Source organism: Medicago sativa, chromosome 6 (genome assembly GCF_051527215.1).
Source record: "Medicago sativa cultivar Bolivia chromosome 6, Bolivia_mono, whole genome shotgun sequence".
Taxonomy (NCBI): Eukaryota; Viridiplantae; Streptophyta; class Magnoliopsida; order Fabales; family Fabaceae; genus Medicago; species Medicago sativa.
Window position 1 is genome coordinate 9,050,269 of NC_140754.1, and position 11,039 is coordinate 9,061,307.

General features: G+C 32.3%; 2 protein-coding genes across 2 annotated transcripts; one reads left to right on the forward strand and one right to left on the reverse strand.

Annotated features, from left to right (window-relative positions):
* The first annotated feature begins 4,030 nt into the window (after positions 1-4,030).
* LOC146912594 (7-deoxyloganetin glucosyltransferase-like) lies at positions 4,031-6,248 on the forward strand. The gene is made up of 2 exons (XM_085722155.1): positions 4,031-4,685; positions 4,930-6,248. The coding sequence occupies exons 1-2, from the start codon at positions 4,160-4,162 to the stop codon at positions 5,859-5,861; spliced, it is 1,458 nt and encodes a 485-aa protein (XP_085578281.1). The 5' UTR covers positions 4,031-4,159; the 3' UTR covers positions 5,862-6,248.
* An 800-nt stretch (positions 6,249-7,048) lies between these two features.
* LOC146912595 (7-deoxyloganetin glucosyltransferase-like) lies at positions 7,049-8,913 on the reverse strand. The gene is made up of 2 exons (XM_085722156.1): positions 8,290-8,913; positions 7,049-8,143 (listed from the first exon to the last, which is right to left on the reverse strand). The coding sequence occupies exons 1-2, from the start codon at positions 8,813-8,815 to the stop codon at positions 7,212-7,214; spliced, it is 1,458 nt and encodes a 485-aa protein (XP_085578282.1). The 5' UTR covers positions 8,816-8,913; the 3' UTR covers positions 7,049-7,211.
* Positions 8,914-11,039: the final 2,126 nt, after the last annotated feature.

Below are 11,039 nucleotides of genomic sequence, written 5' to 3' on the forward strand. Positions count from 1 at the left end.
GCAATCCAAAATAAGAAAGTATTCCTTAAGAAAGTCAAATATTTCAATTTTCAATGCATTGATTACACAAATTTCCGTAAAAACTTATTATTAAAAGCCCTTAAAGAGTGCTCCGGAGGCACTCGTTAACATTTCCCTTTCTAAATTTATTATGTTGGTTTTATATGTTTTGTAACACGAGGAACATTTTTTTATAATTAAAATAATGGAGCGGCCATAGTAGGCCCCTGCTATCTGTACAGAGAAATGAATATCTTATCAATTTATGGGTGGCAGAACTGTATCAATCTAGTGGCTCCGCATTATTAATATTTCAGAATGATATTTGTTTTTTTCTTTTAGGAATATATTTGAAATGTTATAAAAGTTGGTCTCTTTGTCTGAATATGTTTTCAAATGTATCCCTTGCATTCCTTCAAAAAAAAAAAATGTATCCCTTGCATAATTATTAATATAGTTTCAAATGCATCATCAATATTATTCTAGTCTTTGTAAATTACAATTAAGGGACAAATCTGATTAAAATCTTAGAAAATTGCTTTTCTGACATACAAAAGTTCACAATGACACAAGTAAATGACCAAATTACCCCCATTGGTAGTTAACTGCCTCTGGCATATCCGACAGCAGTTAACTGCCGCGCTCCTTCAGAGGCAGGCATTGTTGCTTTTTAGAGCAGTTTCAGTTATGATTTTACGCGTTTTGGTCGAAAAATCAAAATAAATCAAAACTTATTCAGAATTCTACGAAACTTTACAGACACCTCTATAAAAATACGTATAGATGATGTGAAAAGTTTCGTAACATTCCGAATAAGTCTCGATTTTTTTATTTTTTCGACCGAAACACGCAAAATCGCAATTGAAAAAATTAAAAAAAATCGACACTTATTCGGAATGTTACGAAACTTTGCAGATCATCCATATTATAGAGGTGTCTATAAAGTTTCGTAGAATTTCGACTAAGTCTCGATTTATTTTGATTTTTCAACCGAACCATGCAAAATCACAATTTTTTTCCAAGTAATAGTGTCCTAGAGGTTGAACTTTTTCACGATTTTTTGCACTCATGTTTAGAACAAAAAAATAACATCTCCCACAAAAAATTTGAATTTTTCGACAAGGGACGGATTAATTATGAATTTATAACGCGCCTAAAATTTAAGACACGAAAACATCAAAACATCAACCTAAAAATTGAATTTTGACTTGTTTTTTTTTGCAAACGCCTCTATAAAAATACATATAGAGGATCTGAAAATTTTCTTAGTATTTCGACTAATCCTCAATTTATTTTGAATTTTTTGACTGAAACACGTAAAATTGCAATATTTTTCCAACTACGCGTCCGGAAAAGTTATATAGAGGTTGAATTTTTTTCATTATTTTTTGCACACATATTAAGAACATAAAAAAAACATTTCCCACAAAAAATTAGAATTTTTCGACAACGGATGGATTAAATATGAATTTTTAATGCGCCAATAACTCAAGAAACCAAAACATCAAAACGTCGACCTAGAAATTGAATTTTGAGCTGGTTTTTTTGTAGGCATCTCTAAAAAAATATATATAGAGGGTCTGTAAAATTTTGTAGAATTCTGAATAAGTTTCGATTTATTTTGATTTTTCGACCGAAACGCGTAAAATCACAACTGAAACTGCACTAAAAAGCAGCAAAGCCAGAGGCAGTTAACTGCTTTCGGATATGCCAGAGGCAGTTAAATACTGCTGGGGGTAATTTGGTCATTTACTTGTGTCATTGTGAACTTTTGTATGTCAGAAAAGCAATTTTCAAAATCTTATAATTTCAAATTTTTAGGCCCGTTAGATTAAAGCCCAAAAGATTAAGATCCAAGCCCAACGATTATCGGATCTATCAGCGGCCACTTTCTTGCATGAAATGCACATGGCTTCTTGCATGAGATTGCACGTGGCACACTTTGCGTGAAATTACACTTGGATGATTGCATGAATAATACATGTCTTTGTTGCATGTAGCTCTTTTGTCACTTGACTTGATGCATTTAACTCTCTTGCCACGGCGTAATACATGTAATTCTATTTGTTTTTGTTCTCCTATGGATAGGAGTTTCTAATGTAACTTCATCATTCAAGTTTTAGAAATTAAAGTGAGTGTTCATCAAAACCATGCGTGTATTTTGTTCTTATCTGGTTCTAAACCATTTTTCAAAGATTAATGATATTTGTAGACAACTTTTGTGAACACTTTCATTTTCTCTCTTTTTAGTGGTAAAAAACAATAGAGACACGATAAAAAGTTAAGATCATCATGTGAGAATGAAAGAGATAGTTGTTCAAAAGTTGTAACAAAATAATTGTACAAATATCATTTCCCTTTTTCAAATTAATTGTTTTTGGAAAAAAAAACACAAAAATGTCCTACATGGAAACATGAATACCAAAATAACTTGTTTTAGATTGTTGGGTTAATTATGTTTTTGGTCCCTACAAAATTGCAACCTTGTAAGTTTAGTCCTTACTTAATTTTAATAGCATTTTTAATCCCTACAAAAATTTTTTGCACTCAATATTAGTCCTTACCCAATCCAAATTTGTTTAATTTATGCTTAAACTCTTAAATTTTTCAACAATTTTTTACAGGCGTGTTAAGAACGTTATTAAAAGGTCCTTCGAAAAAAATATCGCAAAAATTTGATTTCTACATCCATATATTTGTTACTTATATCTTTAACTTTTGTCGTTTTAAAAAATTCATATTTAATTTATTTCATGTTAAAAAATTATAGATTTTAGTAAATGAACCTTTCATAGTGTTCTAAACTTGTATAAAAAGAATCGTTAAAAAATTTAAGAGTTTAAGGATAATTAAACAAAATTTATTTTAGCAGGGACTAAAATTATAATTAAATTTTTTTTGTAGGGATTAAAAATGCTATTAAAATTAAGTAAGGACTAAACTTACAAGGTCGCAATTTTGTAGGGACCAAAAACATAATTAACCCTAGATTGTTTCCTTCATCATGGCAGTGAGGTTAGCATGCAGAATTTGTAAAGTTTGATTTGAAGGAGAAGAAGTTCATAAACGTGAAACCGAAAAATCACAAGATATGGAAGAGGAGAGGAGATGCAACAGTCATTGTGTAAATGGTGAAACAGTGAAAGGTTAGTGACAAATGCAATAAACAATAATGTTTCAAATATCTAGTATTTTTACAAATTTCAACAGATGACAAAGAAAAATATCAAATATTAAATTTTGACGAGCTTAGACAACGATTATATAACATACACTTTGCATAACACTTTTTTTTAAGCAACGTATATAAAATCATTGTCGATATATATCCAGTATTTTAAATTGCCACAATTTTTTAGACAAAATTTCCACTTTACCTTCTTTAACATGTGCCCTAAATGTACAAGTTAGCATTTCCTTTTTTTAAATAGTTTCTTTAAAAAGAAATGTACAATTTCAGAGATCCTTTTATTATATAGATAATGTGATAGATTAATTTAATATTGTCCTCTATTAGTACGTAGTAGTAGTCCAATTTCACGAGATAACATAAAGTTTAATGAGACCAAACCTTCGTAAAGATCACATTTTGAGAGAAAGAAAACTTATAACATTTTTTTCTCAAGAAAGATCAAATGCCAAGAAAGTTGCTTACCAATGATAAGTATAGTACGTATTTGACTATATGAGGTAAGTGTACAAATAACATATAGTAGAAATGAACCCACATGAGTTGGTCGGGTGGGGTTGGTTTAAGACCTTATATTATGTTCCTTTTGAGCTACTTATGTTCGATTATTTCTATTGTCAATTTTGGTAGATTAATTTAACTTCTTAAAAAAACATATAGAAGAAGCTATTAGAAAGATACAAAATTTATTATTAATATTTTAATGTATATATTCTATCCACATCAGACTAGGAGGAGCTTACTATGGTCGGTCCATTACATTATACCGTTACATGACAAAACATATACAACCAAAATAACTATATTTAAAACTATGTAACAAGACACACTCCAATCTGTTTATTTTGTCTTGTTCTCTTTCCTTTGTAGTTTTCTTACATATCATATATTGACATATACCTTTTCTTTCTATTAAAGAAAATACTCATCCTTTGTTGACTTTAACATTGCATAAGAAAAATATCAGAAATGAGTAATTTTCCAGAGAGAAAGCCACATGCTGTGTTGATTCCATATCCACTTCAAGGCCATATCAATCCAATGTTTAGATTAGCAAAACTTCTTCACCTCAGAGGCTTTCATATAACCTTTGTTAACACCGAATATATTCACAAACGCTTGCTCAAATCAAGAGGTCCAAAAGCCTTGGATGGTTTCGCTGATTTTCGCTTTGAGACTATTCCAGATGGTTTAACTCCAATAGATGGCGATGATAGTGATGCTACTCAAGACTTGATATCTCTTCGCGAATCAATCAGAAAGAATTGCATCCATCCTTTTAGCGAACTGTTAGCTAAACTTCATGACTCTGCAAAATCTAGTCTTATACCTTCTGTTACTTGCTTAGTTTCTGATTGTATTATGCCATTTACTACACAAGTTGCTGAAGAACTTGGACTCCCAATTGTTATCCTTTTCCCGTCAAGTGCTTGTTCTTTCCTGTCTATTTTACACTTTCGTGCACTTATTGAGAAAGGTCTCATACCACTAAAAGGTAACAGTTTGTCTTCCTTTTTTTCTTATTTAAAACAAGGTCTGCAACAGCGAGCTAGGCTGAGCATAAAGATTACAATGTCTCTATGATCGTATTTGAGGCTGCATTAGGCTTATTTTGTTGAGATTATGTTTCGTATCAAAATAGCGACATGATAGCGATTACTATTGTGACCATGATTGAAAACCTTGATATTTATACATTTATGTTATTGTCTACTGACTTTTTCAATTATGACATGCAGATGAGAGTTATTTGACAAATGGATATTTGGACACTAAAGTTGACTGGATTCCAGGTTTGCGAAACTTTAGACTAAAGGACCTTCCTGATTTTATAAGGACAACAGATCCTAATGATTTGATGTTAGAATTCATCTTTGAAATGGTAGATAGATTGCATAGAGCTTCTGCTATTGTTTTCAATACTTCTAATGATCTTGAGAGTGATGTTATGAATGCTCTTTATTCTATGTTCCCTACTCTATACACAATTGGCCCATTTGCTTCTTTTTTGAATCAATGTCCACATAATCACTTGGAATCTTTAGATTCCAATCTTTGGAAAGAAGATACTAAATGTATTGAATGGCTTGAATCAAAAGAATCAGGATCTGTTGTTTATGTCAATTTTGGTAGCATCACGATTATGTCTCCAGAGAAATTGTTAGAGTTTGCTTGGGGATTGGCCAATAGCAAGAAACCATTTTTATGGATCATTAGGCCCGATCTAGTCATTGGCGGCTCAGTGGTTTTGTCGTCAGAGTTTGTGAATGAAATTTCAGATAGAGGCCTAATAGCAAGTTGGTGTCCACAAGAGAAAGTGTTGAACCACCCTTCAATTGGCGGATTCTTGACTCATTGCGGATGGAACTCAACCACTGAAAGCATTTGCGCTGGAGTGCCAATGCTGTGTTGGCCATTCTTTGGTGATCAACCAACAAACTGTAGATTTATTTACAATGAATGGGAGATTGGGATCGAAATTGATATGAATGTGAAGAGAGAGGAGGTGGAAAAGCTTGTCAATGAATTGATGGTGGGAGAGAGAGGAAATAAAATGAGGAAAAAGGTCATGGAGTTGAAAAAGAAGGCAGCCGAGGATACTAGACTTGGCGGGTCTTCATATATGAACTTGGACAAAGTGATTAAGGAGGTGTTGCTTAAACAAAATTAGATTTGATGTTTTCTTTTGACGAGCAAAAACAGTGCATAGTTTGAAAGTTCCTGCTATATCTAAACTGTAAGCTGTCGCATACCTTGTATTTTTCACTATACACCATTTCAATATTGAAAAAGGATATTAACAAAATATGAAGCTTTAGAATTTTCCAAAGACTTGATTAGACTTCCTGTATTCTACATGTGTGAAGATTGGATCTTCTTGTTTTTAAAGGGTTCGGGGTGCGGTCGTTCTGGTTAGTTCAGCAGTAAACTTGTAATATGTAAACAAAGTTTTGTATCCTATAACCTGAATTCATTGTATAATAGAAAAGGCACAACAATCACTTTGTTGTCGAAGAGGTAGGCACAATCGGCTGAATTGTGTGATCTTCTTAATTTAGAACCGATTTTGCTGTTCTAATACATAGCAACCAATATATGCCTTGTCCAATCTTTATTGACTAATTATAATGGAAACCAAGCACAGCATCTAATATAATTCTGGACCTCTACCATAATTTTTTTTCCTAAGCTTATGCAAGCCACACAAAAAGACACTTTCACACTAACAATATTCCGGTAAAAGTATAACAGATTCATCACATAAAACAGAAAAGATTCTGTTTCTTAGCCCAAAAATAGAAGCAAAATACTCTCTATGAAGATTTATATGCATATATACTCTAATCATTTAAGATTATCCAGACTCACAACTTCAATTTATGAACTCTTGCTGATGACGAGTTCCATCATTACGAACTCATTAGCTTATTACCATCAATGTACTTGCCATTTGCCAATACACTACAATACCATCATAACTTAAGGCCATGTCTGCATAAACACCTTAATTTGTAGCTTTTAGTATAAATACTTATCATAATAAGCACTTAGTTAAATTGTTTTTTTATAAGTTGTAAGCTGTTTTTATAAGCTAATCTTGGAGAGGTTATGGAAATAAGCTAAAAACAGCTTACGTATAAGTTCTTCCAACCGACCCTAAATAACGGATAGCTAGAAACTTACCCGAGGAATAAAATTGAAAACCAGATCAACCAAAGGATAAACCAATGAAGCACGGACGCACACAGAGACATCGAACACGACACTCACGTCACATGTGTTGGTGTTGTGTCAGTGTTGGATATCGAACATGACTTTGATCAAAAGCGTCAGTGCTACAGAGGCTTAAACAATGCATAGTGAGAAATACGGTATGTGATAGCTTACAATTTACATATACATATATAACTAAAACTTCTAAACAATGCATTGTTTTTGCTTGTCAAAGAAATATATTCAATAAGAGAAAATCAATGTACAAGTACAGTACTTCTTTGCAGGAATAAAAAATCACTTTAATCTAATTTTGTTTGAGCAACACCTCCTTAATCACTTTCTCCAAGTTCATGTACGAAAAACCACCAGGTCTTGTGTCCTCCTCCGCCTTCATCTTCAACTCAATTGCCTTTTGCCTCATCTTCTTTCTTTTCTCTCCAACCATTAATTCATTGATAAGCTTCTCCACCTCCTCTCTCTTCACATTGGTATCAATTTCTGCTCCAATCTCCCATTCATTGCAAATATATCTGCTATTTGTTGGCTGCTCAGCAAAAAAAGGCCAACACAACATAGGTACTCCCGCACAGATGCTTTCCAATGTGGAGTTCCATCCACAATGAGTCAAGAATCCACCAACTGAAGGATGGTTCAACACTTTCTCTTGCGGACACCAGCTTGCTATTAGGCCTCTATCTGAAGTTTCATTCACAAACTCGAATGACAAAATAACCGAGCCACCAATGACAAGGTCAGGCCTAATGATCCACAAAAAAGGTTTCTTGCTGTTGGCCAAACCCCAAGCAAACTCTAACAATTGATCGGGAGTCATAACCGTGATGCTTCCGAAATTCACATAAACTACAGAACCCTTTTCCTTAGATTCAAGCCATTCAAGACATTTCATATCTTCTTTCCAAAGATTTGAACCTAAAGAATCCAAGTGGTTTTGGGGACTTTGATTCAAAAATGAAGATAAAGGGCCAATGGCATAAATAGAAGGGATCTTAACAGATAGAGCATTTATTACATCACTCTCAAGTTCATTAGAAGTATTGAAAACAATAGCATTAGCTTCATGAACCCTATCGGCCGCTTCAATGATAAATTTTATCATTATATCATTAGGATCAGTAGTTCTTATAAAATCAGGCAGGTCCTTTAGTCTAAAGTTTCGCAAACCTGGAATCCAGTCAACTTTAGCGTCCAAATATCCATTTGTCAAATAGCTCTCATCTGCATATCATAATCACAAAAGCCATTAACTTCAAACTCTCCAAACTTCTAATATATATAAAGACATAACTATTGCATAAGTTCTCGAAATAAAAGGATCAGATTCTTACAATAGGGACAAAGAAAGAACATATATAAATTGTTACCTTTGAGTGGAATGACACCTTTATCAATCAATGTACGAAAGTGCAAAGCCGACAAAAGTGAACATGCACTAGCTGAACTAAATAGAACATTAGGTAAACCAAGTTCTTCAGCAGCTTGTAAAGTAAAAGTCAATCCAATATCAGAAACTAAGCAACTAACAGGAGGAATAAGACCATCATTGGAAGAATCTTTAAGTTTAGCAAGAAGTTCACAGAAGGGGTGATAGAAATTCTTTCTTATTGAATCAGAAAGAGAGATAATGTCTTGACTAACATCACCATCGCCTTCAATCGGAGTTAAGCCATCTGGAATAGTCTCAAAGGTAAAATCAGTGAAACCATCGAAGGCTTTTGGACCTCTTGATTTGAGCAAACGTTTGTGATTGTATTCGGTGTTGACAAAGGTTACGTGAAAGCCTCTAAGGTGAAGAAGTTTTGCTAGTTTCAATAATGGATTGATATGGCCTTGAAGTGGATATGGAGTTATCACTGCATGTGGCTTAATTCTCTCTTCAAAGTTGCTCATGTTTGAATTTGTGTGTGTAAGATGAGGTTGAGAAACAAAGGGATACAATTCTTTGCTTTAATAGAGAGCAAATGTCATCTTCATTGTTGGATTGGTGTAAGAAAAAGAGGGAAATACAAAGGATAAGAAACTGAAATATAGTGTTTTTTTTTTTTTTTAATTTTTTTTTTATTTTTTATAACTGATAGTGTAATTCAAAGTAACTCAATTTTATGCTATTTATTTATGCTTAAGCCTCATTGTAATAGTAGTACATAGTGATATGTGTGAGAAGCATAAGAAAAGTATATGTGATGAACGATGAAACAAGCTTAAAGTCATGTAATTATTATTGTTTAATAATAGATTTGACTTTTATTGGTCCCCCATTTTAAAATGACCCTGGTCCCTCTTTTAGAATTTTCAACTTAAAAACAGTGGTATATCATAATTAAATTGATATTTTTAGGGAGTTTATAGATAATTCCATAGATATTGATCATTCTACATGATCAGATCGTATGACACATCATTTAAAATATGTCACGTTACCATTTTTTAGTCTAAAATATGCAAAAAACACGCCACGTCACAATTTTTGAGTCCAAAAATATAAAAATAGACCAAAGCGAATGATTTTAAAATTTGGGACCAATTTCATGAGTAGGTGAAAGTAAAAACCTAAACTGTAGTGAAGATTTGTAACTATTTTATAAGTTCCTCAAAAAAAATTATTCTAAAAAATGACATATACGATTAATTATAAATATGATTGACATATACTCTAAAGAAAAGTCTGAGTATGGTATATTAAACACCAAGGCTCTCTTTGGTAAACCACCAAAAAGAGCTTTTAGCTTTTAGTTTTTAGCTTATAAGCTCATTTGACAAAAAAAGCTTTGTTTGGTAACACAAAAGCTATGTTTGGTACAATGAGCTTATAGCTTATTTCAGGAGCTTATAAACTATTTTTCAGAAGCTACTTCAAGTAGCTTTTGAGCTTATAGCTTTTAGCTTCTCATTTTTTCTTCCATATTTACCCTTATTATTCAAAGCAAAAGCTATCAGCTAATTTTACCAAACACTTCAACTAGCTTATCAACTAAAAGCTATCAGCTAGCTTATCAGCTAAAAGTTATCAGCTACCTTATCAGCTATCAGCTAATTTTACCATACAGAGCCCAATATTCTTATGATACTTCTACCCTAATATCCATTTCAAAAATATTTTATATTATTTATTTAATTTACTTTTTTTCTTCTTCAAAAAAAAATTTACTTTTTGTGTGGCTTTTGTTGGTCTAATCCTAATTTGTAGAGCAACATGCAAATAATTGGAATATAAAAGTTACGTGCACAATTTTTCATCAAGAATTTGTTGGCAGCACGCATGAAAATTTGTGTCTCATTAAGAATTTGTTAGCACTACGCATGCATATTCTTGTGGTCCTGTGCATTAACAATAATTTGTCGGCACTACTAAGCATTTGCTTGTGGATTTTCTTTTGTTTGACTAGTATCCATATATATATATATATATATATATATATATATATATATTCAGGCTCTCAAGTTAACCTCTTGACAACTCACCATCCTATATTTGTTTGTATATCTTTCAAAACAAACCATTCCTTATTCTCTCGTTGCCTTGCTTCATATTTTATGTATTATTACATCTCATTCCCTTACCAATTCACAATTAAATGATTACTACTTGTCAACGTCAACTAAGATGCATGACCTTACATGTCAAATCATTGTTATTTTTTGCACGTTATTATTTTAAGTGACACATTGTATGGAATTTTTTGAAATGGATCCTCTCCATCTTTTTTTTTTTCTTTCAATTTTCACATCTCAACCAGTATATATAACCCCCCTCTCTCTCTCTCTCTCAAACTCCAGTATTATCTTCTTTTTATATTTTAATGGTCTAGATTCCCACACTATTTCTACAAGTTTATTTTTCCCACTTTAGATCCAATTTTTTTGGTGTAGACTTCATTGCTACACAATTCTCAATTTGTTCTTAATAAAGGTAACACCTTTGAATCCTTAAAGGATAGGCTAACCTAATAAAAATATTTGAATTAATGAAAATGATTTCAACTTCACTCCCTTAAGAAGATCTCAGTTTTATCACTTTGTATATCGGAGCCAATGTCCTTATTTTTCATGGCTAATCCTCTGGATCCATAACAATAATTGTTAGTTTAATATATATTGGTAAATATATTTTCTC